Genomic DNA, 27,176 nt, shown 5'->3' on the forward strand with positions numbered 1-27,176 from the left:
TTTTATTTAAGCCTCGACTCATCTGTCTTTCTGCACATTTTCCCTCCATCTACATCCTCACCCACCGCCCACGGACTAAACATTTACTCTACAAATGTCTGATGCAAACCCTGCCCAGAGTCCTCCAAAATCCCCCGTGTTTGTCAGAGTCGATCCCCAGAAACTGGTGCCAAGCGAAGGCGCGATCCGCGCTGCGAAGCTGAGATCAAACTCGATAGCTGTGCCCGACGACGAGGCTGTGAATGCTGGAGTCAGTGCTGCGGATAAGGCAAACTGGGGACCGACTACGTGGCATTCAAAGCCTATTGTTCAGGATGTCGTGTATGATAACGAGAAGGCGGTAGAGAAGGTATGGCTCTACAATTGATCTTGAGTCATTCAGGAGTATTTACTGATCTCTGATTTCGATTACATTCAGGCTTTGGAAAAGCTTGAGGCGCTTCCACCGCTAGTCAGTCCTTACGAGGTATTCTTACACAGTTCTTTATCTTGCCTGCGTCGCAGTAGCTCATTCATGGCCATATAGATCAACAAGCTACAAGACCTCCTGCGCGATGCCGCATTAGGGAAAGCATTCGTTCTGCAAGGTGGAGACTGCGCCGAGCTATTCGACTATTGCTCTCAGGTACTTTATGCCTTGATACTGAAATCTATGCGGTTCGATTTACTGACGAGTGCATGGATAGGACCGTATTGAGTCAAAGATGAAGATTTTACTTCAAATGTCACTGGTACTCATTTGGGGTTCGTTAGCATATAGCTTGTATTTATTCGCCGAGATCTGTATATAACTGACACCCGCGTTCTTTAGGCGCAAAACTTCCTTTGGTCAGAATAGCTCGAATTGCTGGACAGTTTGCAAAGTTCGTCTTCTTCAAGCGTGGAACTTGTGACTGAGATATCAAACAATGCTAACAATGATCTCCGCTAGGCCCCGCTCGAAGTTGACCGAGGAAGTCGATGGCAAGACTATACCTTCGTTCAGGTACATACAGGCTTCTTACAGCAATATCTATGCATACTGCTGACGATCAGGAATATAGAGGTGACAATATCAACGGCTTTGATCCTGCTGATCGCACCCCAGATCCATCTAGACTGGTTAGGTAATAAGTCCGCGCGCATCACACATCCAAGTACTTGACTGCTAACTGTCTTTAGTGCATACTTCCACTCTGCTGCTACTTTGAACTACATCAGATCCTGTCTCTCGTCCGGGTTTGCGGATCTCCACAGACCTTTTGACTGGTCGCTGTCCCATGTCCAATCCAGCACCATCAAAGAGCGTTACGCATCCCTCGTGAAGTCGATTACCGAAGGTCTCTCGTTTATGAAGACAGTGGGTGTTGAATCTTCGACTCTCAACACGGTTGATCTGTTCACATCGCACGAAGGATTGCTGCTAGAGTTTGAGCAAAGTCTGACAAGAAAACTTCGTGATCCGAGAGATGGAGTTGAGAAATGGTACAACACTTCTGCCCATTTCCTGTGGATAGGAGACAGGACTAGACAGCTTAATGGTGCCCATGTCGAGTACTTTCGAGGAATTATGAACCCGATCGGTATGAAAGTCGGTCCGTCAATGACTGCCAAGGAGCTTGTCGATGCACTTGATATTCTTGATCCAGACAATATCGTCGGTAAGGTTACTCTTATCTCTCGGTATGGAGCGGGTAAGGTCGAGCAAATGCTGCCGGCACACATAGAGGCCGTCAAAAAGACAAAGCACAAAGTCGTTTGGTAGGTTGGATCTGATACTATTCTTGCCTGCAAACAGTAGCTAATGCCGCTCGCTCTATAGGATGTGCGACCCATGCCATGGCAACACGAAAACTTCAGAAATCAGCGGGCTGAAGACTAGAGATTTTGAGGATATCATGTCTGAGGTCGCATCTTCCCTTCAAGTCCATAAAACTGCAGGATCCCAGCTTCATGGAATTCACCTCGAGCTGACTGGTGACGCAGTGACCGAGTGTATTGGTACGTATTCTTATAGGATTGTGTTTCGCTTTTTTATTAGAGATTGTTTGTGCTAATGTCATATCAGGTGGCTCTGAAATGTTGACCCATGAAGATCTGGAGATTCGTTACGATACTGTCTGCGATCCTCGCTTGAGCGAGAGTCAATGTGAGTGCTTCACTTTCTTCTTCTCTCTCTGATTGTTATACATCCTAACGTTTTATGCATGCAGCCCTGGATGTCGCGTTCTTGATTGCGGACTGGTTCCAGCAAGGCAAGATGATGTCCATTGCCGAGCAGACTTCGTGAGGTCGTGTCTGGGAGAATTGTATATATCCACTAAAATGTATATTGAGAAAAGCTTCACTTTGATATTCTAATGTTTAATGAACTCTTTATTTGATTATAAATGGTATTTACATTACATGCCCTTCGCGTAATCTGCCTGCTCGATCGCACTCAACTCCTATGCCGGACCAATCGGAAACGCAGTCAAGATATCCGACAAATCTCCCCACCAAGAAAGGCCAAACTTTCGATACCAGTCGATTGTTACCGCCATCCCTTTCTCAAGCTCAGTCTTTTGCGACCACCCCAATGATTTTAATCGCGTCGCATCGATTGCATACCGTCGATCGTTGAACGGCCGATCGATTGTATACTCAATGTGAGCCTCGAGGTCCTCTTCTTTATATCCAAATGCTTTGATCAATATCCGGCAGAGCTCGATGTTGGATAGCTCGTCTGTGGTGCCAATGTTGTATATCTGACCAATCGTCCCCTTGTGTAGAATAGTGTCAAGTGCGTCAACGGCATCCCCAGCGTATAAATATCGTCTGGTATTCGTTCCATCGCCGTGCACAAAGCACTTGCGGCCACTTTGCAGCAGACATATGAACTTTGGGATGATCTTCTCCGGAAACTGGTGGGGCCCGTACACGTTGTTGCACCTCACGATGATGACTGGGAACCGGTAACTTCTGTAATAAGCGTTTACAAGCATGTCTGCGGCTGCCTTCGAGGCCGAGTACGGGTTCGTCGGAGCCAGGATCGCAGATTCGAGCAGATCGTCGTCAGAGGCACTGACCTCGCCGTAGACCTCGTCTGTCGACACGTGTAGAAAGCGATGGATCCGTCCATACGCTTTGCAGCATTCCAACAAGACATGCGTGCCATATGCATTGACCTGGGTGAACGAGTAGGAGTCTCCGCCGAACGACCGATCAACGTGGCTCAGCGCAGCAAGATGTAGTATAGTGTCGATCTTGTGCTTCTCCAGCACGGCAGACACCTGCGCTGCATCTGTGATGTCGCCTCGGACAAAGGTATAATTGCTTTGGCTTTCTATGCTACCTAGATTATTCATAGAAGCACAGTAGTCGAGCTTGTCGAAGCATACGACGTTGTAATGAGGATACTGTAAAACAAGATGACGAACAACCCACGAGGCACTGCCGAGCTCGTCAGATGCAGTCAACGTAGAATAATGAGCAGAGAGACTTACATGAAACCCGCGCCACCAGTAACAAGGATCTGCGCTATGCTCTCAGATCTAGGAAACTTGGTAGAGCCTATAAACACTGGCGATTCTTTCCAGAGCATACTGGACGCGACGTCACACGCTTCGTTCGAACCACCTCCATTTGCAGTCATTGCCGTTGCTGTACCGAGGATCTATAAGCTTCTGAAATCGAGCAGATAGCTCAAAATGTAAACCTCAGCACGAGACTAGCGTAGTTCAGAAAGGGCAAGTGTGAGGACGAACGGCGTGCTGCATGGCAATGCTCACTTGGTAGTGATGAACGTGTCGAGGCAGCCCATCAAGCGCAGCTATCGCGTATAAGCGCAAGCGACAGAAATACAATACCCCCAACTTTAACCCTTTGCATAAACGCACAATAAGCTACTGCAAACAAAACCACAATTATCTAAACGCGTGACCTTATTTATGCTTATAGTAGTCAAGAGAGTTTAAAACGATTATGAAGGTAACTTGGCCGAGTTGGTCTAAGGCGTTCGACTCAAGAATTTGATTTCTTATCACGATAAATCGTGGTTTCGAATCTCGAAAGGGGCGTGAGTTCGAATCTCACAGTTATCATCATTTTTTTTTAATTCTGTTTTTTACACGCAAGAAGATTGGATGTGATTTTAGTTCTGTATCCACTGGCTAGAGTCGGCGTGCTGTTGGCTTAAGAGGACGATCGTCTTGTAGAGCAGAAAGTGAGGTGTAGAACTTGCATGTGGATGGTAATAGCCTAATTTCTGGATTACAAGTAAAAGAACCTATCTTGAGGCCTTTATTGTTTTTCGATCTAATTTGCTGTATAATATCGCTATACCAGCGAGCAAAGATCCTCGCCGGCAATATAGAACCAATGAATACAGATAATCGCAATTAATCGCCAAACAGCAAGACATATGAAATACCAGCGGATTCGGAGATCTTCGTGGTTCCAATAAATGTGCCCTAAACGTCAAAACATGGAGCGACCTTCACGCGTATTGCGGTGCCCATCCTGAAGCTCCTTGTCCCAGCCAAATATTCAAGGTGCCTTTTCTTCTTGTATCAGTGCACCGGACGCGATTTTTCGGGTTATCGTATATCAGCTCACCGTGCCCAGTCATCGAATTAAGGCTCTTAGAACGTTTACTGTATCCACCACCTGGGGCGCTATCTTTGTTCACTGAATTGGCTGCAAGTGCTATGATAAATTTCGCTGAGCTCAATCGGTAAGTTTGCGCTGGATCCCCACATATTTTTCTTCCAAGGCCCGTCGCTCTGCACGACACACGCTATCTTTTGATCATGTTGGCTTGCTTTGGCGTCTCTTTGAGATTTGGGGGCACCCGCTGCGCAGTCATTGCTGCGTTCTTGAGGCTGCGGGTCTCTCGCGACTGCGGCCTTGTTCGACACCTGCCGAACACCTCGCGGGCGTTGTTTACACTTTCCGAGAATAGGAATATTGCCATATTCAGGTCAATGATTTCTCGAGATTCTTTATAGAGTCTGAAACTTCTCGTTTGCCTTGTAGACGCCTATGATGGTGGGGACATGCCTCAACGCCACCCCGAAAAAAACTGGCGTGTTGTGACTGTGCTGTTCGCGTGCAGACGACCGACCTACTGATATTTCCGTTTTGTGGATTCTAACGTTTAACTCCAGGTAGCTACTTTTTGGAACATTCCTGCGATGAGTAATGAAGAGGCTGCAGTGCAGGCGTTGTCGATCATGCAATCCGGCGTGACTGCGGTCGTCAATGACGACGAGAGCAGTAGTGAGCTTACGGACCTCGACCGGCCCGATGCAGTGAACGCAAGCGATCAAGACGAGGAAATGATCGATAGTGATGGATCGGATGGCAACAATCGGTCTGCTTCCGATGCCGACCAATCAGATTTCGAGGAAGCCGACGAGGCCGACGGTGACGAGGATGATGAGGATGAAGACGATAATGATGTCGACAGCCAGGAAACTGAGGAAGAAGATCTCCGGGGAATCTCAAAGGAGACTGATTCCAAAGAGCGTTCCTCAAAGAATGGCACCGCGTCTGATGGCGAGGACGGCGTGAACGAAGCCGAAGGTGGGTCTAGCGATACCATGTCTCATTCGAAGAACTCCAAATCAGCGCGCCGGAAACCTGAGTATTTTGATCCTGAGCTATACGGTCTACGAAGAAGTGTAAGTTCATCTGATCCTTGTGTTGATGTACGATCAAGCCTGCTAACAATTCTTGCAGAACCGTTCTCATGTGGCACCGGACCGATTTGTTGAGGTACGCTCTATACTGCATCTGAAAATAATCCCAGAAATCATTCTAACGATAATGCTATTAGTTCGATGCCGCCGATGAGAGCGATGAGACCCCTAGAAAGTCGCGGAAAGCTATGAAGCGCGAAACAAAAAGTGAGCAGCGTTCGATGCTATATTATCCCAATTGTCTTGTTAACCCAGAATGATAGCTGCCGCTTCATCGCGTACGCAGTCCGCTTCTTCCGACAGCGACGACTTTGGAGCGTCTTCGCGGTCTCGCAAGAAACGACGGAAGACAAGCAATCATGTTTCGGAAATGAGGTTCTCGACGCGCAACAATAAAGTGATGAACTACAACGAGGATGATTTCGACAATGATCTAGATCTTAGCGAGGAAGAGGTTTATCCGGTTAAGAGTTCTGAGAAGACTTCGTATCAGGAGGAATACTACGTTGGTGGTACGTTTACTCTGTGCGGACAGCTTCATTCTTTATACTAATCGATTGTGCAGATACGAGAGCGATTGATCTTGTACTTGATCACCGACCGATTGCTGAGGGACCAGGTAGGTGAATTCATAATTCACTCCTCTTGTTGACTATGCTGACCGTCTGCAGATAACGGAACCAATGACCCTCGAAAAGATCTCGAGTACTACGTATGTGCCTCTGATTCGGATACTTTAATTATAACAATTTGCTGACTCGACAATACAGATCAAATGGCAAGGAATCTCTCACCTGCACAACACTTGGGAAACCTACGAAGATCTTTCGGTTCTCAAAGGTAACAAGCGTCTGGACAATTACATCCGTCAGAATGTCATTCTGGATTCTCAAATCCGCAGCGACCCCTCAACCTCGCGCGAAGACATTGAAGCCATGGATCTCGAGCGCGAGCGTTTGAGAGAAAACTACGAGGAGTTCAAGACGGTCGAGCGAGTTGTTTCCTCCGAGCGATCGAATGCTGATGGCAAGAAGAAATTGCGCTATCTTGTGAAATGGAAACGGCTGTATTATGACGCCTGTACCTGGGAAGACGCGGAGTACGTTGCCAAGATCGCTCCACGAGCAGTCGAGCAATTCCTTGCGCGGTCAAACTCAAAGCTCTTGCCGTCCAACAGTGTCAACTATGGCGCTCGTCGACCAAGGTTCGAGAAGCTTACTGAGCAACCTTCGTACGTCAAGAATGGAGAACTCCGAGATTTCCAGTTGACTGGACTCAATTGGATGGCCTTCTTATGGTCGCGGAATGAGAATGGCATTCTTGCGGACGAGATGGGTCTCGGAAAGACTGTGCAGACGATCGCCTTCTTGTCATGGCTGGTGTATGCACGTAAACAGCATGGTCCTTTCTTGGTGGTAGTTCCGCTGTCGACAGTACCTGCCTGGCAGGAGACTATCGATCTCTGGGCACCTGATCTCAACTACATTGTCTACCTCGGAAACACAGAGTCGCGACGCGTGATGCGGACGCATGAGTTCTACGTCGACGGCAACAAGAAAAAGCCCAAGTTCAACATTCTTCTCACTACCTACGAATACATTCTCAAAGACCGATCTGAGCTCGGAAGCATAAAATGGCGATTCCTCGCTGTGGACGAGGCGCACAGACTGAAAAACTCTGAATCTGCGCTATACGAGTCCTTGCAGGAGTTTAAGGTTGAAAATAGGCTGCTGATCACTGGTACCCCTTTACAGAACAATATTCGAGAGTTGGCAGCCTTGATCGACTTTTTGATGCCAGGGAAAATTAATATCGATCTGGAGATTGATTTCGAGAGCCCGGGTGCCAACCAGGAGGTATACATTCGTGATCTACATGAACAACTGAAACCGTTCATTCTCCGTCGATTGAAGAAGGATGTGGAGAAATCGCTACCTTCAAAGTCCGAACGTATTCTTCGAGTTGAGCTCTCTGATATGCAGACCGAGTACTACAAGAATATCATCTCCAGGAACTACAGTGCTCTCAATGCCGGAGCTACCGGTAGTTCACAGCTCAGTCTGTTGAATATCATGATGGAATTGAAGAAAGCGAGTAACCACCCGTATCTTTTCCCCAACGCTGAAAACCAATTCCTGAGCTCGCTCGACGGAGACCACAGCAATGAAAGGATTTTCCGCGGCATGATCATGAACAGCGGAAAGATGGTTCTTCTTGATAAGCTGCTCGGTCGTCTACGACGAGATGGTCATCGCGTGCTTATTTTCAGTCAGATGGTTCGAATGCTGGACATTTTGGGCGACTATCTGACGCAGCGGGGGTTGCCGTTTCAGAGACTGGATGGTACTATTCCTGCGCAAACCCGAAGGATAGCGATTGATCACTTCAACGCGCCCGGAAGTCCCGATTTCGTGTTTTTACTGAGTACTCGAGCGGGTGGTTTGGGAATTAACTTGATGACGGCCGATACTGTCATTATCTTTGACTCTGACTGGAATCCGCAGGCCGATCTGCAGGCGATGGCGCGTGCGCACCGAATCGGACAAAAGTCGCATGTGATGGTCTACAGATTTGTGTCGAAGGACACGGTGGAGGAGGAAGTTCTCGAGCGCGCGAGGCGGAAGATGATTTTGGAATACGCGATCATTTCGCTCGGAATCACAGACAAGAGCGGTGCTTCGAAAAAGACCGAGCCGACGAGCAAAGAACTGAGTGCGATTTTGAAGTTTGGCGCGGGTAATATGTTCAAGGCGAATGAGAATCAAAAGAAGCTTGAGAACATGAACCTTGATGATGTTCTCGAGCATGCCGAAGATCACGAAACTCAGCCAGATCTGGGAGAGTCGCATTTGGGTGGTGAGGAGTTCCTGAAACAGTTTGAGGTGACGGATTACAAGGCCGATGTAGATTGGGATGATATCATTCCCGCGGGTGATCTGGCAAAGATCAAGGAGGAGGACCGGAAGAGACAGGAAGAAGAATACTTGCAAGAGCAGATCAACCTGAGCAGTCGACGGAAGGTAACGATGCGGCAGTTATCGAATGACAATGATTCAGAGGATAGCTCGTCGCAGCGCGAGAACCGAAGGAAGGAGAGAGCGATTAAGCGCAAGCACGAGACGGATGGTGCGGGAGATCCCAACAGCTTGACAGAGCGCGATATCCGAGGAATCTACAAGTCGATACTGCGGTACGGAAACCTTCGTGAGCGATGGCACCAGATTGTGGCAGATGGATCGTTCTCAAACAAGGAACCTGAGCGGATCAAGGAGGTATTCGATGAGATGACTGAGCTGAGTAAAGAGGCTATTGCTCGTCAGGAAGCGCGGCGGGTTGAGATGGAGAAGAATTTGCCTCCGAGTGAAGTTGGCAAGAAGAAGGAGCGCAAGGCAGTACTGTTTGAGTATAAAGGTCTTGTTAAAAACCTGAATGCCGAGCTGATTCTGCAGCGACCTCAGGATCTCAAAATTCTCGACGACGCGATCCCGAAGGAAGATCCTCTGACGTTCAAACTCAAGGGACATGTGAAGTCAGTGCACGGATGGAACTGCTCGTGGGAGTTGAAGGACGACGAGATGCTTCTGGTGGGAGTGTTCAAATACGGCTACGGAGCATGGGCGAGCATACGAGATGATCCGACACTTGGGCTGAGCGACAAATTTTTCCTCGAAGAGCACCGGATAGAGAAGAAAGAAGAGCGCGTGAAAGAGGAGAAATCGGGACCGAAGATGCCGGGGCCTGTGCACTTGGGTCGTCGGGTGGAGTACCTTATCTCGTTGCTGAAGGAGCCTGAACCACGTGATGCGGAGAAAGATAGTAGACGTCGGAAGCGGCTGGCAACTAAAACTGGCAAGGTCAATTCCGGCTCTGCCTCTGCGTCACCGGCACCGCCGGCAGGGATCAAGGGCGAGAATGCAAAGGCAACGGAGAGCAGCCACGATCATTCTGCGCCTGCGAACGGATCTTCTGCTCCACCGCGAGCGAAGACGGCCAAGGCTGAGCGTCCGAAGAAGGTATCTGGAAGCTTGCCGCCGCTATCTGCGCATCGTCGCGAGAAGGTGGAGAAGGTGGAGAAGGTCGAGCGGAACGGAGATGAGAGTGACTACCCGAGCATGGACGAGCAGTCGTGCAAGGATATGCTGCATCCGGTGCGGCAGAGTCTGCGGCGACTTCGAAAGGGCGGCGCGGGCATTGATCGTGCTGAGTGGGCTGATATTCTGAAGCGAGAGCTGACGAGTGTCGGCGACCATATCCATCGCAAGGTGTCGTCTGCTCCGCGCGACGAGCAGGATAAGCTCTACAAGCATTTATGGTAAGGATGATCTGAATCTACTGTCAAGGACTACAAGAGTGGTATGCTAATCATGGAGTGTATGTATAGGGTCTTTGCGAGTTACTTCTGGCCGGCGAAGGTGTCGTCGCGAAAGATCGCAGAGATGTATTCCAAGCTGCGGAAGCAGAGACAGGCCGCGGCAAGCGAGCAGAAGAACGGGACTGCAGTGAAGCAGGAGAACCGACCGTAAGATAGAGCGCGAGGCGCGAGTAATATGACTAGCTGCTGTGATTGTATCTGATATGTTTATTGTTCTCTTCGATGTATTTGAATTGATGTTTACACACGGCTACATTCGGAATACGAGTACGAGCGGGAGTGGTGGCCAATTAGAAGGCGCAGATAGGGCGCTGACGGGCGGATGACGTCGGTGGAGATCTGCGGGCTTAAATAGGCACCGGGGCTCATCTCGCTCGAGCCTCACAGCTGGTTTGGGTTTAGTGTCGCTCGCTCTTCTGCTTCTGTTCTGCTCTGCTCGTCCATCGCCAGAACACCGCTCGCCCATGTCCCGGTTCCGCCGATGAGCTCCATCTTCCAGGCAATCACCCGTCCTGCCGACGACTTCCTCGAGGTCGGCTCCTCGCTCTTCAGCAGCAACACAAAGACCGTCCACCCCGGCCGCCGCATAAGGCTCATCGACCGCACCGCAGACGACGACGAGACAGAGCCACTCATCCCGCCGTCCCATGCAGACACCGCCGGCGCTGCCCTCGCTCGAAGGCAGGTGGCTAGGAAGCATGCGCAGCAGGATATAGCTGAGGAGCCGAACGCGCCGCCGATCGTCAGAAACGCAGAGTCGAGAGAGAGCGAAGGGCCAGAAGTGTCGACTGCTGCTGATCGAGGCACCGACGGTCCTTCGTCGTCGTCCGCGGCAGAGGAGGATCCGACGATGGCTTTGACCTCGGACGTCGCGGCAGAGGAGACATCAGACGAAACTGCGCCTTTACTGCGGCGTGAAAACGACGACGACGACGACGGCTACGGACAGCCCGCAGACTCAGTGGCACGGAAAAGATTCAACAAGCGATCGTGCACAGTGCGACTAGAGCACACCGTCCTGCGTATCATTTCCTGTCTCTTCTTTTGCTGTCCGACTTCGTTCGAGGGTATCGATGAAGAAGGCGAATACATGATTGGCGACGAGGGCGATATCATCCCAGTTATTCCTTCGCGTTTTACCAGACATGGATACGAGCAACTGAAAGAAGAGCAGAAGATGGTGAAAGCGAGAAACGGCATTTTTAGCGCAGATCCGAATATAGCATACGATGTGCTTTATGAAAACCAAAGAGGGTGCGTTTGTGTCTCTATTTATCTTTCTTATGATCGCTTTGATCTAGAGCTAACGCTGCTTTACAGTTTATTTATGTTTGGCCAACCCTTTTTCAGTTCACAAGGCCTTCTACAAGTCGATCCTCCAGCATGGGTGGACGCTGATTTCCGCTACTCTCCATTCGATATCCTATCGACTCCTCTTCCGGACCCGTCATGGGAATGGGTATGGCGGACATGGTACATAGACATGACCTACGATGTCGACGACCAAGGCTGGTCTTACTCGTTTACCTTTCCTTCGAGATCGTGGCACGGATCACATGTGTGGTTTCACGGTTTTGTGCGCCGGAGACGGTGGATCAGGAAGAGAAGAAGAGTCAAAGATGATGGTAGCGAGGAAGAGTATCCGACCGCACTGGGAATCAGAGATCACAACAAAGCGAGAAAAGCGTATTCCATCGTTGAGGGCACGACGTTGAATTACTTTTCGGTAGAGTCTTCAGCAGTCAGGGCGAGAGCTGATCACGAGCGACGAAAGCATGTACAGAGAAACCTCACAGCACTGCCTGCTGTCTCTGAAGACGGTGGGAAGGTGGACTCCGCTCAAGGCGACGACAATATCGATCTCGACTATTGGTTCAGCGACGACGAGGAAGATGACGGGGGCTCGACTGAACGAACGTTTACTATCGGCGCGTTGATGCGCAGACTCAAAAAAGTGCGCTTGGACCGAGAGAAAATTGATGCGGTGGAGAGATTTGTGTGTCTGGGAAAGGATGATATTGTTTTACTGGCGCCTTTTATGGATCGGATAGTATCATACCTGATCTTTCAACAGTCGCGGCGTGAGCTACTTCGATCTTTGTTGTTCTATTACAAGCAAATACGGGCACAAACCCGACTGCTGCGAACAGGGAAGAAGGAATCTGAGGATGATTTCGAAACAAACAGTCATGCACTGAGTCATGCTAATCACGCAACCTTACAGCTCGAATCGATGTCGCTGGACGAGCTGAAATTGCGCAGGAAAGCTCTACACCAGGCCATTGTTCTTGCCAGACAGGAAGTGATGAAGCTCGATTTCTACAGCGATCGAAAGATGTCGAACAAAGAATACGCAAAGGCGGATCTTATGGGCGATTCCTATGGCAGTACATACAACACTCCCCAGATGGCGGCGTCCTACAAATCTTCGATGTCGATTCAGGAGAGAATCCTGGAGGAGACGTTGGAGGATGTCGAAGCCGAGGAACTGTTGGAGGAGGATGAAGTCGAGACACCCGAAGAAGCTGGAAAAGAGCCCGAAGAAGCTGTGGAAAATGACGATGACGGCGACACCGGCACTCTCGTGCCTCAGACTTCAAACACCTCCTCTCAAAAAGATAAAGGAAAAACTCCAGAGTACCGAATGCCGATTTTGTCGAGGACTTCAGAGTACGAGGCAAGGACGGACGAGAACAAGGATCCCAAAGACTCCGACCGCGAGAGCACGATCTCCGCTGTGCGTAACAAAGTCCTGAGTTTTGTCTCGGGATCGTGAGGTCTTTCATTTTATTATGTTTTTGGAGGAATTTTTTTGGATTTTGGATATGGATAGATTTGAGAAAAGGGAGTAGCATGCGGGAGTTTCTACTTTATTATTACTACGACATCTTTCATTTGGCTGATTTTGGTTGTATCTACATCGTGTGAAGTGTAAGAGTATTTGGTTGGTGGTCGGGGATTATGGTCTGCTGGGTTTTGTTGTACGGCGTAAGTAGCTGCTTCGAATTATATCCAAACACATTCTCTATTCTATTGTCTGTTCGGCAACATTGATCTGCTCTTTTATCATACTCCAACAACTCAAGTCATAGTAGTTTGATGGGAATTGAAGATGACTTCAATTAAAGTTTGCCTGTCATTTTTCTCTACGCACAATCAGCAGCCTTTGTTAAAACACCACCTCGACTCCACAACCCGCCATGGCTCACCACCAACCACCCCTCCACCAACCCAGCTTCCGCACGAGTCCCACACACGTGGGCTCCTCCAAATCCCGCCCGATGTACGGCAGCCGCGGCCTCGCAGACCGCGCCTACAACGCCGCAAACCCGCAAAACAACCTCATCAACTCGGACCTCGCCCACCGCGTAAAGCGCAACCTCGACCTCCAGCACCTCTGGACTGAGCTCTCGATCCACAGGGTCCCCGTGCTTGCGCCTGACGCGTTTGAGTTCTTGGACGGCGGGGAATTGGTCTTTGTCCTCGGGCGGCCGGCGGATCGGTTGTACGCGACTGACGAGTACGACGAAGACGGGTTGCCGGTTCATGAATGGATTCTCCCTGTCCGCACAGAGTCAACCTGGAGTATACAGCGGACGGTCGCTGTCTTTGAGAGCTTGGAGGCGTATACGCGGGCTCCGGTCAAGAGGGTCTTGATGGGCATGTACACGGATGACTCGACGGTTGTGTACTATTTTGTGCATAAAGGGCTGATAAAGCCTCGGAAGCATGGCTGAATTTTTTATCCAGCTTGTCTGCATTCTGGTTTCATTGCATTGCATTAGGTGGCGTTATTTGATGATTAAAATAGTTTGTTCTTTTGGGATAATGGATATTGAAATTATAAAATAAGAAACTGCAAAACATAAAACATCTACAGTAAACACAACACTCGCAACCATCTACCAATCGTACACCTGCCCTACCGCCGAAGCTGCTTAGCTTTCATCGCCTCGATCCTCGCCTTCAGCTGACTCGTCACTTCCGCCGCCCGTTTCCAACTCTCGACAGTTCCTGCGTTCGATGATCCGCTATCTGCGCCATCCGAGTTCGAACTCATCACCGGGCTGAACGATGTCTGTTTGGGAATGTGGCTTCCGCCAGAGTACATCGACTCTCGCTTGGCAGCCGGGGTTTGGATTCTCTGGAAATCATTTTCTTTCTCTTCTTCAGAGAACGCGGTCGTTGACTGCCGCGCTTGGTACGGTGACATCGAGCTCTCCTTCATATCATGATGATCAGCTGCACCATTCGAGTGCGAGCTAGAAGGCCGTCCGACAAGCTGTGCCTCCGCCCTCGCGCGATCCAGCTCTCGCTGCAACTTCGTCACCTGCGCAACAGCACTATCAGCCTCTCTACGCAGACGAGTAATCTGCGTCTCCTTCGACTGCACGCTCAGCAAATCTCGGGTATGCTCCTCAATCAACTGTGAGTTGCTGGCCTGCGCCTCTTTCAATTCTCTGTCCAGCTTCGCATTGTCGGCTTGTAGAATCTCGACTTGCTGCTTCAGAGCAGCATTCGTAGACGTCCATTCTTCTTTAGCGCGCCGAAGCTCAATCAATTCTAACTTGTCAGCGGCAGAAAGGCCTCCGTGACTGCTAGTTGAGTTTGATGACGACAGCGAAACGCCAGTCAAACCACGCGAACCTCTTGGCGGCGTGCCAGATGTAGCAGCCGGTGCACGACTCACAGTTCGGGGAGAAGCTGTCGCGCTGCTGTCTTCGGTCTTTTTCCGAAGTCCGTTGGACATACCGATCCTCGACGTGCGTGATCCAGGAGCAGCAAGACGCGATCCCGACGACGAAGACGAAGAAGCCGCAGGAGCCGAAGATGTCGAGTGGCTTCCCGAGCTGGGAGGAGTAGCCGTAGGACGCTTAACCCCAGCCACAGAGGGCCGCGGTCTTGCAGTCGCGGATCTACTTGACGCAGAAGAGGTCTTCGCCGCTGGAGCAGGAGGTGGTGGAGCAGCCACTTTCTCAGGCTTGGCAACGACAGTAGCGGTCTCGTAGAATTCCGTAATCATGGTTTTCCGAATATCATCCAGCTCGCTGATGTACGGAGTCATTGCACGCTCGCCAATCATCTTCATGATTGTACCCATTGCTTCAGCTCCTGCTGAGCGGACCGGTTTAGCCGTGTCGGCCAAAAGAACCGTGCATGCATCACAGAGCTGTTTGATTTCTGCGGTCTTGGGAATTATCTTCACTGTTCTCAAACAGCGAACTAAAAACATAGCAGTCTCCTGCTTTACCTGAGGATTCTTGTGCTTTGTAAATGAAAGGATCTCTTCCATAAAGTCGCTCAAAGATGTCTGTACAAAGTTAGATCAAGTTTTAATACTCCAGGAGAAAATAATAAGCTTACCGCCTCAAATAGAGCATCGAGCGCAGCACTGAGAGCTTCAGACACTGACTGCTTCTTCTCCTTCAGTCTCTCGAAAAGTGACGATGAGACAGATGCTCTGTAGCGGCCACAGCTTGTTCGCAGACCCTTTGCAAGAGCCTCGATACTGTTCGCTGCCGTTGTTACCACAGCAACGTTTGCATCCTTCGCGACACATTTGCCGAGCACTCGCATGACTTCGCCAAAGTCAGCATCGGCAATTTTGGCAACTGAGACGACCTTCAAAAGATCATCGACTGCCTCCTTGCGATCTTTCCATTTTGCAGAAGCCATACGTTCGAAAAAGTCGCCTGGGATCTTTCCTGAAACATCTACCGCCTCAATCAAATCCATAGGATCAATTTCTTCTGCTTCGGGGGCCGCAGAGTCACCAGCATCCGGGCCGCTCGATGCAGCGGCCGAAGCAGCGGCTCTTTGCTGAGACAGGAGGAAACGTTCTTGCTGGGGTGTGGTACCCTTGACGGCCTCGAATGCCTCCTCCAGCTCTTTTTGCTGCACAGGCTTAAGATCGGTAAGCAAAATAGTCTTAAGCGGATCCCCCATCCACTTGTAAAGCTCGATCGCTAGAGTAGTCGCTTCTGCGCGAACGTTTTTATCCGAATGGGCGAATAGCTTTGGTAAGGCCTTGAGGATACTCTTCGGTGGAACAGTTTTAGTGCCAAAGGCTTTGATAATCTCACGCAGCGCCATTGTGGTACCCGCAACTAGCTTGGGCAGCTTATTGCTAAGAATTGGGAGAATCTCCTCAACCACTGGATCGGGTGTGTCCAATTCGATAAAGTAGAGCAGAGCATCGACAGTCTTCTGCTTCGTTCCTCCACGCATAGAAACAAGGCCCTTCTCCGCTAGCGGCGCAACAACAGTTCCTCGTAGTCGTTGACACGCATTTGTGCCTCCGTATTGCAGGAACGCGACGAGAGAGCCGATACCTGCTTCTTGCGCCGCGACGTTGGAGTCTGTCACGATCTTCTTGTAGAGCGTCGGGTCGCTGAGAAACGGGCGGAAACACGGGTCGTTCTCGCTCCCGGAGGTGGTGAACTGCTTCGTGATCTCTTCATACGCGGCAAGACGTACTTTCCAGATCTAAGCACTGCGAGTTAGTAGGAAGTTTGAAAGGCTTTAAACAGCTGGAGAGCTTACTTTGTGGACCACACGCTCGGTGATGGGGAGAGTAGAGTAGTCTACCTCTTGATCAGCCATATTCGATATGCTAAATACCTGTGCTTCTGCTGAGAGTGGTGGGCCCAGGTGAGGTCTGTTTATGATCTCAGGGATGAAAACACGAGGAGCGATGGTTTGTTTGTTTACGTGCACCCATTCGGCTCAAACTGTTTGTTTTGCATATCCGCGTTGGGAGCTGTGCACTTGCAACTTTAACTCAAGAATTATATCTGATTTAAGTGCACGTGATTGAACAAGCTTTTACGTAAAACTCTATTTACGCGCGGCGCGGTCTTGAGGTTTATCTCGTTTTCAATGTTTACAATCGCGAAGGGCGCAATAACGATAGTTTGCAGGCTATTCACGATAATTATGCCACTGTATTGCTGCTTCTAATAGTAGTGAACTCCTTCTTGCAGTGACAGTACGCGCAAAGAATAAGCAATCGATGATAGCAGCTCGCGCAGATGGCATCTTCCTTTCTGACAAATCGGCAACGAGATGAGCTGTAAGTGTCTGTATCTCTTGAGGCCTTCATAATAGACCAACCAGGCTTATTCTTGCTTTGTATTCTATATAGACACGCGTCAATACTTCAGTACTTGGCTGCCACAGGGCATCGGCAGGCTCACGATGCTTTGACGAAAGATCTGAGTCTTGATTCCAGTTATGATGAAGACAAGGCAAAGTACGACGGGCTATTAGAAAAGAAATGGACCAGCGTCGTGAGGCTGCAGAAGAAGGTATGTCTCGATTTACTAGTGTTGTGGATAAACAGTCCATGGTGATTCTGACAGCGGTTTCGTATAGATCCTAGAGCTAGAGTCAAAAGTATCCTCTCTCCAAGCCGAGCTGGATAACGTGCCTTCCTCCTCTCTGACAGTGAAGGATCCTACAACTTGGTTGCCGCGAATTCCAAAGTTCACCTTACTAGGCCACAGGCAGGCCGTCACCTCAGTCGCATTTCACCCGGTCTTTACTCTACTGGCATCTGGATCAGAAGATACTACTATAAAGATTTGGGACTGGGAGCAAGGCGTCTTGGAGCAAACGCTCAAGGGCCATACGAAAAGTGTCACTGATCTGGATTTTGGCGGGAGACCAAACGAGATACTGCTAGGTGAGTTTTGAAGATCCAAATTTGTTGATAGGCCAGACCAGAACTAATCTCGAAACTGTCTATAGCAAGCTGCTCGTCGGATCTCACAATCAAGATATGGAGCGAAAGTAACGGCTACAAAAATATAAAAACGCTAAAAGGTCACGATCACACAGTCTCGTGCGTTCGATTCTCGGCCGATGGAGAACGATTAGCTTCCGCATCGAGGGACAAGACAGTTCGCATATGGGCGGTTGATACTGGCTACTGTCTCAGGACGATTACAGGTCATACTGACTGGATCAGATCGATTGACCTATCGCTGGATAGCGAGTCGATCGTGTCTGTCGGTTCAGATCAGAGCGTGATGGTCAACAGCATCCGAGACGGTGACTGCAAAATCAATTTCCAAGCACACGAGCATGTCATAGAGTGCTGCACAATTGCACCTGTATCGAGTTATGCCGCTATTGCTTCACTCACAGACTCTAAAACGCCGATCGCAAGCTCTTCAAGACAGCTGGAGTACTACGCTACAGGGGCGAGAGATAAGCTTATCAAGCTATGGGATTCAAGAGGTAATCTGATCCACACTTTTGAAGGCCACGAGAACTGGGTCCGCGCAATTGTGTTCCATCCGGGTGGCAGATATCTGCTCTCTGCGGGCGACGACAAGAGTATTAGATGCTGGGACCTGACCCAAGGCGGAAAGTGTGTGAGAACTATCGACAACGCTCACGATCACTTTGTCTGCGCGCTGAAATGGGCGCCGTCGGTTATCACAAAAAGAGCTGCTAACGGCACTGGCTCCAGTGCCGGCGCCATCATGGATCCGAGAGGTATTCGTTGCGTTGTTGCCTCTGCTTCGTCGCATTTGGATATCAGACTGTGGATAGCGTGAGGGCGCATATTACTCATTTGGAACGATGTATATGACACTGCACTTCTGTAAAATAAAGCTACGATGTAATGATAAGCAATATTCCTCAGTATCTGTTAGTGAACTTCCTCTTCTCCCAGGGCTGAGAGCGGCCTCTCTGCGCCGCACCAAGTTCACGTGACCGCCGAGGCGGGCTGCCAGGGCTGCTGCGCCCGCATCCATCGCGATCATCTCGAGAGCAGATAGTCCCCCGGTCCACCGACAAGCACCACTTCTTCGTCTCAAGTATCTTCCTACGAGCCATGGCTTCTATAGATTTATCCTCGAACGCGCGCGAGATCCAGTCGACTTACGATGCGATTGTCGCCGGTGATTCGAGCATCTCCTGGGCCGTGTACTCCTACGGCGCGGGCCTGAACAACAACACTCTAAAGCTGCAGGCCACCGGATGTACGTACATTTATTCGGCTGCGGTCAGGCTCGAGCGTTAACTGCTGGAGCACCGCTTTTGTGTCTTGATCAATTGATAAATCTATGCGACGTGATCTAACAATCTGCCGATGTAGCCGGTGATCTATCTGAACTCCAAGAGGAGCTCTCAGAGGGAAAGATCCAGTATGCGTTCGCCCGAGTTCTCGAGCCCAACTCTCAGCTTCCCAAGTTCGTCTTGATTGGAATGGTACCGTTTACTTTTGAATTGCCCTTTTGATTTCAAGACTAATTCTAACCTCCCTGAATCTAGTGCGGAGAAGGTGTTCCGGAACGTGCCAAGGGTTACTTCAATGCGCACTTCAACTCCGTCTCTCGTCTATTCCATGTACGATCCCAACTCTGATTCATTACCGATTTGATGAAGACTAACAATACCACTCAGGGATACCACGTACAAATCACCGCGCGCTCCATAGACGACGCTGATCCGGACGAGATCTTGAGAAAGGTCACCGACGCCTCGGGATCAAAGTACTCGGTCGCCGATCTTGCTTCCAAGTTTGGAAAAGCTCCCCCTGTCCGACCCAAATACGCCAGCTCGCATCCCACCTCCGCTGCCGCTGAGGACGACTGGGGCGATGCGCCTCCTGTTGTCGAAAGCAAAGTTACCAAGGTGCCGTCGGCATACAAGCCACACAAAGTTGACATCGACGCTATCCGCAAGGGCAACAGCTCCGAGAGAGCTTCGGCTGAGCCAGTCAAGAGCTCTTATCAGCCAATTGGCAAGGTCGACATCGCTGCCATCCGGGCGAGCGCTTCGAAGAAGGAGCTCGAGGCCGAGAAGCCTGATATCGTCAAGGGCACCTACCAGCCGATTGGCAAGGTCGATATCGCCGCGATTCGCGCCCAGGCCAAGCAGAACGAGGAGAGCACTTCTAAGCCTAAGCCCTTCCAAAGAGCTCCCGAACCTGAGAAGGACGAGGAGGAGAAGACCAAGCCTGCCAGTCTGGCTGAGCGCTCCGAGGCATTCACTGCATCCGGAAGACTTTCCGAGCTTCCCAAGCCCAAGATTGAGAAATCATCTGTTGCCAGCAGATTTGGTGGCGCTTCAAAGACATTCGGAACCGCTCCCGTTCTTCCCAGCAACCAGTTTTCGAATGCCCCCAAGACTATCGGTGGCTTGAAGAACTTTGGCGCCGAAGGAGGAAAGACTCCTGCTCAGCTCTGGGCCGAGAGAAAGGCAAAGGAGAATGGCGGCTCTGCCCCTGCTGCCTCGTCGTCGACTCCCGCTGCGTCGTTTGTCACTGCTTCCGAGAGACCTGAGGAGACCGAGGAGGAGGAGAAGCCGCATAGAAGCATCTCGGCTCTACGAGACCGCTTTGCTCGTGCATCAGTCGAGGATGAGGAGGAGAAGGAAGAAGAGGAACCTGAACGCCCGAGCTCGCCCATCCGTCTTGCTCGCCCTGTTGCTTCGGCTACTTCGATCATCCGTCCTGCGGGCGGCTTCACTCCCAAGGCGCCCGAGCCCGAGTCTGAGCCCGAGCCCGAGCCGGAGCCGGAGCAGGAAGAGCCTGAGGTCGAGGAGGAGCCTGCTGCTCCGGAGCCCCCTAAGATCGATTTCTCTAGCAGACCTTCGCTCCCCCGTAGAGGGCCGACCCCCGAGCCCGAGGAAGAAGAGGTTCCAGAGCCCGAGCCCGAGCCGGTGCAAGAAGAAGAGGAGGAGGAGGAAGACATGGGAGCCTTTGCAAAGGGTAGAGCCGCTGCTGCTGCCGCTCTGTCATCGGGTGACATCATGGGCGATCCTGCTCCCGCCAAGGCTCCTGAACCCGAACCGTCTGCGTCGTCGTCGTCCGGAAAGGTCGCTGTCGTGTTGTACGAATACATGAAGGAGGAGGACAACGAGATCAACCTCGTTGAGGGTGAATTGATTCACGACATTGAGGAGGTTGACGAAGGCTGGTGGAGCGGCCGTAACAGCGAGGGCGAGCAGGGTCTTTTCCCTGCCAACTACGTCGAGATCCAGTCCGACGATGCCGCGCCCGCTGAGACTGCGACGGAAGAGCCCGCTCCTGCACTGAGTGTTCCGTCGCTAGGCGTCGGTGCTGCGGGTCCTTCGGCAAAGGCGGAGTACGACTACGAGGCTGAGGAAGACAACGAGCTGACGTTCCCTGAGGGAGCTACGATCTCTGATATCCAGTTTCCGGATGAGGACTGGTGGAGCGGAGTCTACGAGGGCAAGAGAGGTCTTTTCCCTTCGACGTATGTTAGTCTGGTGTAAGTGGGCGATTGTCGCGAGATAAAATTGATTTACGTTAGCGATCTGCGTCGGCTGCTATAGTTGATGTAGCGAGAGCACGTTTGAGATATCGCAAAAGTTGAGTTGGAGGAGGGAAGGGGGGAAGTGTAGACAAGTGTGCGTGTGTGTGGTTAGTTTTGTTGTAGTATTTTCGGTCACGATATATCGAGTTTATCTGTTTATATCTCATTTTTTCATCCGTAGGCCTCTATAACTATCATACAACGACTCAGGTCTGTAAAAGCTCTTCATCGATTAAAAACTCTTCATCGATCTCTTCGTCTATGAGGTCGTAGTCGCTATCCTCATCAATATCGTCGTCAGATATGTACAATTTCATACTTTTGCCGCCCGCCAGATTACTCCAGTCATATGCTGTCCTTTCTGTCGCAGAAACTTCCGCTTCCGGTTCATTATCACCACCGTTGCCAAGATCGAGATTAGAAGCTCCAGTGATTGAATATTCACCTCCAAGCCGTCGAAGTTTGCTATCCTTTGCGATCAGCGCGGACCAGAAACACGTCTCGGTCATGAACTGGGACCGGTTCTCAAATGCGCTCAATGCCCCGCCTACTACGTCGCCGTCGGGATGCACTTTCCTCGTTGCCTGTATACTCTGAATCTCAGGAAGCAGAGTCGATTGCCGCTTGTATACAGAGTACTCCAACGGCATGCATATCTGATTACTTGTAGACCCGCCATCCTTGCCGCCCAGTGAACTCCAGTTTCGCTTGCGCCCACCGCCAGCGAGAGGAGAGACAAAATCCTTGATCGAGACTGCGATCCGCGAGATTGGCTGGGGAGGTAGACTGTTCATGACGCCTCGGGCGGCTATTATGGATGCAATCAGGTCTTCTTCCATGTTCGAGTCGCTCCGACTGGCGTATCGGCTGGCTATCCGCGCTGTTCTGTGAAATCCTGAAGAACTTGTTGCGTAGAATAGGTCTGCGTCGGATAGTTGGTGAGAGCACGACTCCAGCATTGAGGGGGTAGGGCAGGAAGGCGGATAGTTTTCAAACACGGTCCCGATGAACTGACTGGTGGTCACAGACTGCGATATTGTTTCAATCAGGGTATTAGGATCCGTCTCGTTGTCTGTCTTGTTGTAGATCACTTTCCCCACCGCGTGAAAAATCTCCATATTGCTATCTCTGATCGACGGCAAAAACTCGCCCCGCGAGACCGCCCACATCTGTAGTGCATTAATCGCCGAGCGAATATCGCCCAGTTCAGCAAGTGTCGAGATGAGTTCTATTACTTTTGCATTTGACCTCGACTTATCACTTTTCTTGCCAGACATCAAACCCTCCTTCACTGCTATTTCCTTAAGGCTGCGAGTCACCAGGCTCATATTCACGGGATTGAACTGGATCTTTGCCAGTCTCAGATTAGACATAATCTCTCGGCCAAGAATATTGTCGGCTGTAAAAGCCGACTGCCGCGCCGAAAGCGAGTCTTCCTTTTGATCGATTTCGGAAATGATGAAAATCAGGGGCGGCGATGATCGGGTGTCTGAATATATATACGCGGATACGGCCTCCACAAACTTAGCACGGAAGTCTTTGTTTGTCAAGACTGCACTAGGGATATCCTCAATAACAACAACTTTCTTTCGCTCTTTGACGGCTGAAGATCGTAGATCAAATACCATCTCCTCTTCTTCATCGTCGACCGCGGCAGTCTGTGCAAACCCAAACTGCTGTATACCAGCCAGAAACTCCGCAAAGCGCGAAGACATGGATTCGTATCCGATCCCAGAGTCATAGTCCAGCGATGGTGGCTCTGTCCACTCGACAATGTCGAAATCAAGCTCCCGCGCGAGAACGGAGATCGCGGCTGTTTTGGAACTGCCTGGGGGTCCGGCCAGCACAAGAACTCGCTGTAGAGAGTAAATCATGTTAGCAATAGAATCACGTAGCTTGCGGTGAACAAGGCAAGGCAGACCTGAGGGAGACGGCCGGAAAGTGCGAGCTCCAACCACGTCTTTACATCTTTGTATTTTCGATTGTGTAGAGCTATTGTAGAGGAATCCCGGGGTGTGTATTTCTCCGTCCATAATATGTCTGTATGTTTTGATTTCATTTCGCTAGTTTGACTAGCCAGTTGTTTGCTATCAAAGCTCTGCGCGATCGAGGAATCTGAACCTGAAGACTGGTGAATGCTTTTAGGCCGGAATATCGGTCGTCGAGATTTCGCTTTCTGCATCAAAGATTTCTTGGTGGTTGCGACTTTGTCTGTTTGGTCAGAATCGGATCCTTGCGAGGAAAAGTCGTCGATCTCTTCAATTGCAGCGTCATTATAGTCGTCCTGCGCAGAAACGCTGCGAGATCGCTTGACTTTGGTGCGTTGGACCTTTTTTGTCGACGGCAGCGGCACAAGCGATTTTGCCTTTTGTGCAAGGCCATGTGTAGACTGCGCATTTGCAAAAGCTGCTGATAGAGATGACTGTTGCTTACTTGGTAAGCTTTTCTTGCTCGCTGTTGTCCGTTGAGTTGTTGATCTTTGGGGTGCTTTGGTCTTCGCCTTGGCGATGTTTGGCGACCTGTAGTTGGTATCTGAGTCGTCTGAGTCTATGGTTAGTACCGGCACTTTATCTGAATTCGTTGCCTTCGTTCCTCTCCGGGACTGCTCGTCGTCTTCTTCGTGAAAGTCGAAATCGGTATTTGAATGATTGATCTGACGCTCATGTCCTTCAAGGCCATTGTCCTGCTTCGTCCGGCGATTCTCAAGATCTGTCGTTCGCAATCGCTTTCTAGGAGGCACCATCACGGTCTATGCCCAAAAATACGAGCTGTCTGGGTCGCGCGGACTGTTTGCACTCACATATCAGTTTGTGTGGTCAACGGTCCGCGAGCGTAAATAAACATAGCCGAGTTGAGCCATCGCGAAAGCCTCACGCGTGGGAAATTCACGTGATTTGAAGGATTAACTGGATTTCCTGTCTGAGCTCGATTTGATCCCGGATTGGAATACAATACTGCGTTGGATAGGATCGACAGTGTAATTTACGCTATAATGCTTGTGAGTCTATGTGAGGAACTGTTTATTGTTTGAAGACGGATGTTGACTTGAGCCCAGTTCAAACCATGGTTAGACGTTCCTCCTCCTCGTCACGAACTCCACGATGATTCTTCATCAGACGAGGACATACATCCAGGCGCGACGGACGAAGACGACGGCCTCTTTGAGCAGCAAGAGACATCTCTGCAGGATACAATTCCTGTGAGTGTAATCGATGTCTTGGTGAATGATGAAATCTCGCGGTTAGTGGTCGTTTCTCCCGCTTTGGAGCCGGTCATGCTCGGACTCGGCCAGTCGCAACAAGTGGGTTCAGCTACGCTGAACTTTGCGACCGCGCTCAAGAAAGTCAATCTTCTGGTTATGGAGATAATGTACAATCCGGCCCTGCGGTTTCACTGGATCAAAATACCCCAGGTGCCGCCAAAGGAGTGCTACACGCTCGCACAGTATCTCCTTACCGAGCTTCATCCAGAAATTTTGGTCATCATGGCCCCTCTCTTTGTCGATCTGGAGCATCCCATACAAGTTCTCGCGAGCTCGAAATCGGGAGTTAGGTTTGAGGAGTCTCTGCACTTGAAACCACCGCATCATATTACCGGAATTAACGCATCGCTGATATCTTACGTGAGCTTACTCTACCGTCAAATACTTTCAACTTCTCGTTCTAACATACATTATACCAGGCCGAGATCTCTCAATCAAAAGCCGTAGCTATATTAGTAGCGGGCGAGGGTGTTCCTGACCATGAATACGTGGAAGAGGAGTATACAATGGAGGCAGCCAACACGCTGTCAAAAGTACTTGATGCGAATGGTGCTCCTTACAAACTCGATTTGGCTGTGATCCGCCATAGAGTCAGATCCAATGGGATGTACGTTTAGTCTTAATAAAAAGTATTAGCAAAATAGTAGTGGTCCAACCTTTCGTATCCTTATTATGATGTAAACTTTTTATTAAAAAAGAACCCACAAGTACACTAACCAACGAAGAATCCCAGCATGTATCAAAAGTACATAGTGATATATTACAAAAATCATAAACGGAACGCAGGAGAGAAAATGACAGTAAAAAGAAAGCAAAACGTCAAAACTGAGTCTTATAGACGTCTAAACAATTACTCCTCCATGACATCAGGAGCAGAGATAGCCTCCTGCATGGCGTCGGCGTTCTTGGTGGGAGCCGCGCCGGTCTCGTAAAAGTTCAGACGCTCCTCGACCTGTCTCTTCAGAACGGCACCGAACTTGGTCGAAGGGGTGTCAGAGAAACTGTCAATTCGGCTGGCGATCGAGCACTTGTTGGCCAAGAATCGTGATATCCGGCCCTTGTTCTTCTGGCCGGCCTTGCCGATGAACGACGAATGGTAGATGAGACCGTACTTGGGGGTGTTACCCTTGGTCTTCAAGGCACGGAAAAGAGCTTTCTCGGCACCGAGAATCTGAACGGTGGAAGCAGGGTACTTTGACAAGCTGGTCAAGCTGCCGGCGTGTGAAATAAGTCTAGCTCCGACAATCTCGCCGATGAGCTCGGACAAGTTGGGAGCAACAGTGCTCATCTTTTCAATCAGATAGGCGTGGAGCTGCTTGCGGTAGTCGGTGAGGTTGACGACCTTCTCGGCGAATGTGACGATGTTGTCCATATCAGTCTCAGAGATATCCTGGCCCATACTGATACGGGCGGCATCGATGATGCTCTGAGCAATACCGGCGTCGTCGTTAACCAGAGCAGCAAGATCATGGAGAGACTCGCTGGTCAAGGAAACCTTGTCCTTGATGAAAAGGATGAGCTTCGAGTAGGTGTAGTTGTCGCTGACGATCTTGTAAAGCTCGGGGAAGTGCCACGAGTACCATTCTCTGCAAGTGTGTGTTAGTTTATGTATATGTATGATCTGTGATAGACACAAGAATCGCTTACCTGACACGCATGGCAAAGGTGTTGATATCCTTGTCAAGCTGATCCAACAGAGCGATGGCCTGGATGATGTGGTTGTCGTTCTTCTGGACACTGAACTGGACCTTGTTGCGGGAGTAGGCATGGCCAAGACCGAGCTGGGCACGCTCGATATCGCCGTCCTGAAGCTGCTTGAGCATCTTGGCTCCGTGAAGACGAATTCCGCGCAAAAGATCCTGGACGATCTCGGAGGTATCGCACTCGATGCCCTTGAAGGTTTCCTTGATGCCACTGGCCAGCTTCAAATCCGAGACTCCGAGAGTAGCCTTTGATTTCTTGGACTTCTTTGTGCTGTTGGGGATGTTGAGCTCCAAGAAGTTTTTGAGGTGCTCGTTGACGACGCCTGGAGGGAGGTTAGAAGGAGAGTTGGTTGGATCTCGAGGTTGGTGAATACGTACCCTCAGCGACATCGTTTGCGTTCTCCAAAGCGTGAGCAGCGCCCCTGTGTAAGAAAAACAAAGCCAGTCAGAACACAACGCATAATCTCAGCGATACGATAAGCAACAACACAACATACTTGAAAGGCGCGAAACTGACGAGAGTAAGCAACTTGCTGAACAAAGCGAGGTCGTTGGCTGCCTCCTGGACCTCCTTCAGCCGGGCACCGACCGAGTCCGAAGGGAAGGAGACCTTGAAAAGAGCATAACCCGTAGGCTCCTCGTAAAGAATGTATTGGACACCAGACATTATCGCGAGCTGTTTGCGGTAAAAAGGCGGGTTGGTGAAGCTTTTGCTGTGCGGGTGGGAGAAAATTTCGCAGGTTTTTTGGTTTTGGAGAGAAAAGTTTTGGATGACACTTTGGGCCCAGAAACCTTAAATGGAACCTTAAACTGACAATTGCATAAGTGCATAAACCTGTGCGAGGGTTGTGCGCGCGCTGGGCAGGGCCGAGATGACGACGGCCG

At 50.2% G+C, this 27,176-nt stretch overlaps 11 protein-coding genes and 1 non-coding gene across 12 annotated transcripts; 8 read left to right on the forward strand and 4 right to left on the reverse strand.

The window, feature by feature from the left end:
* The first annotated feature begins 48 nt into the window (after positions 1-48).
* BZA70DRAFT_270753 (DAHP synthetase) lies at positions 49-2,373 on the forward strand. Its single transcript, XM_064911356.1, has 11 exons — positions 49-349; positions 419-466; positions 527-625; positions 687-744; positions 812-863; positions 932-985; positions 1,044-1,106; positions 1,162-1,740; positions 1,802-1,980; positions 2,048-2,128; positions 2,193-2,373. The coding sequence occupies exons 1-11, from the start codon at positions 95-97 to the stop codon at positions 2,267-2,269; spliced, it is 1,545 nt and encodes a 514-aa protein (XP_064770252.1). The 5' UTR covers positions 49-94; the 3' UTR covers positions 2,270-2,373.
* A 53-nt stretch (positions 2,374-2,426) lies between these two features.
* BZA70DRAFT_235455 (uncharacterized protein) lies at positions 2,427-3,562 on the reverse strand (the record flags this gene model as incomplete). The annotated part of the gene is made up of 2 exons (XM_064910339.1): positions 2,427-3,411; positions 3,465-3,562. The coding sequence occupies 2 exons, from the start codon at positions 3,560-3,562 to the stop codon at positions 2,427-2,429; spliced, it is 1,083 nt and encodes a 360-aa protein (XP_064770253.1).
* A 385-nt stretch (positions 3,563-3,947) lies between these two features.
* Positions 3,948-4,061, forward strand: BZA70DRAFT_t3. Its single transcript has one exon. It is a non-coding gene; the product is annotated as a tRNA-Leu (tRNA).
* Positions 4,062-5,060: 999 nt separating this feature from the next.
* On the forward strand, positions 5,061-10,422 carry BZA70DRAFT_6876 (SNF2 family N-terminal domain-containing protein). Its single transcript, XM_064915326.1, has 8 exons — positions 5,061-5,642; positions 5,701-5,736; positions 5,798-5,867; positions 5,924-6,172; positions 6,226-6,279; positions 6,332-6,372; positions 6,431-9,972; positions 10,042-10,422. The coding sequence occupies exons 1-8, from the start codon at positions 5,154-5,156 to the stop codon at positions 10,181-10,183; spliced, it is 4,623 nt and encodes a 1,540-aa protein (XP_064770254.1). The 5' UTR covers positions 5,061-5,153; the 3' UTR covers positions 10,184-10,422.
* Positions 10,423-11,209: 787 nt separating this feature from the next.
* BZA70DRAFT_234929 (meiotically up-regulated gene 65 protein) lies at positions 11,210-12,118 on the forward strand (the record flags this gene model as incomplete). The annotated part of the gene is made up of 3 exons (XM_064910320.1): positions 11,210-11,286; positions 11,353-11,773; positions 11,921-12,118. Coding segments are annotated over 3 exons (696 nt in total), but the record flags the coding sequence as incomplete, so codon positions are not given.
* Positions 12,119-13,168: 1,050 nt separating this feature from the next.
* Positions 13,169-13,833, forward strand: BZA70DRAFT_270761 (Sen15 protein-domain-containing protein). The gene has a single exon (XM_064911357.1). It carries the CDS (start codon positions 13,233-13,235, stop codon positions 13,767-13,769), a length of 537 nt encoding a protein of 178 aa, XP_064770256.1. The 5' UTR covers positions 13,169-13,232; the 3' UTR covers positions 13,770-13,833.
* Positions 13,834-16,793, reverse strand: BZA70DRAFT_270763 (armadillo-type protein). The gene is made up of 3 exons (XM_064911358.1): positions 16,576-16,793; positions 15,397-16,518; positions 13,834-15,343 (listed from the first exon to the last, which is right to left on the reverse strand). The coding sequence occupies exons 1-3, from the start codon at positions 16,633-16,635 to the stop codon at positions 13,955-13,957; spliced, it is 2,571 nt and encodes an 856-aa protein (XP_064770257.1). The 5' UTR covers positions 16,636-16,793; the 3' UTR covers positions 13,834-13,954.
* Positions 16,794-16,933: 140 nt separating this feature from the next.
* BZA70DRAFT_252912 (nuclear migration protein-like protein nudF) lies at positions 16,934-18,685 on the forward strand. Its single transcript, XM_064910730.1, has 4 exons — positions 16,934-17,104; positions 17,177-17,339; positions 17,407-17,716; positions 17,782-18,685. The coding sequence occupies exons 1-4, from the start codon at positions 17,064-17,066 to the stop codon at positions 18,594-18,596; spliced, it is 1,329 nt and encodes a 442-aa protein (XP_064770258.1). The 5' UTR covers positions 16,934-17,063; the 3' UTR covers positions 18,597-18,685.
* Positions 18,686-18,815: 130 nt separating this feature from the next.
* On the forward strand, positions 18,816-21,475 carry BZA70DRAFT_270765 (actin binding protein). Its single transcript, XM_064911359.1, has 4 exons — positions 18,816-19,025; positions 19,142-19,254; positions 19,318-19,392; positions 19,450-21,475. The coding sequence occupies exons 1-4, from the start codon at positions 18,878-18,880 to the stop codon at positions 21,283-21,285; spliced, it is 2,172 nt and encodes a 723-aa protein (XP_064770259.1). The 5' UTR covers positions 18,816-18,877; the 3' UTR covers positions 21,286-21,475.
* BZA70DRAFT_6932 (Rad17 cell cycle checkpoint protein-domain-containing protein) lies at positions 21,409-24,184 on the reverse strand. Its single transcript, XM_064915331.1, has 2 exons — positions 23,248-24,184; positions 21,409-23,182 (listed from the first exon to the last, which is right to left on the reverse strand). Exons 1-2 carry the CDS (start codon positions 24,067-24,069, stop codon positions 21,533-21,535), a joined length of 2,472 nt encoding a protein of 823 aa, XP_064770260.1. The 5' UTR covers positions 24,070-24,184; the 3' UTR covers positions 21,409-21,532.
* Positions 24,149-25,226, forward strand: BZA70DRAFT_270769 (uncharacterized protein). Its single transcript, XM_064911360.1, has 3 exons — positions 24,149-24,324; positions 24,382-24,948; positions 25,008-25,226. Exons 1-3 carry the CDS (start codon positions 24,319-24,321, stop codon positions 25,203-25,205), a joined length of 771 nt encoding a protein of 256 aa, XP_064770261.1. The 5' UTR covers positions 24,149-24,318; the 3' UTR covers positions 25,206-25,226.
* BZA70DRAFT_270771 (box C/D snoRNP complex component) lies at positions 25,227-27,011 on the reverse strand. The gene is made up of 4 exons (XM_064911361.1): positions 26,789-27,011; positions 26,670-26,713; positions 26,236-26,614; positions 25,227-26,174 (listed from the first exon to the last, which is right to left on the reverse strand). The coding sequence occupies exons 1-4, from the start codon at positions 26,956-26,958 to the stop codon at positions 25,439-25,441; spliced, it is 1,329 nt and encodes a 442-aa protein (XP_064770262.1). The 5' UTR covers positions 26,959-27,011; the 3' UTR covers positions 25,227-25,438.
* Between the last annotated feature and the right edge of the window lie 165 nt (positions 27,012-27,176).

Source organism: Myxozyma melibiosi (genome assembly GCF_037950935.1).
Source record: "Myxozyma melibiosi strain Phaff 52-87 chromosome Unknown BZA70scaffold_1, whole genome shotgun sequence".
NCBI classification, from domain to species: domain Eukaryota; kingdom Fungi; phylum Ascomycota; class Lipomycetes; order Lipomycetales; family Lipomycetaceae; genus Myxozyma; species Myxozyma melibiosi.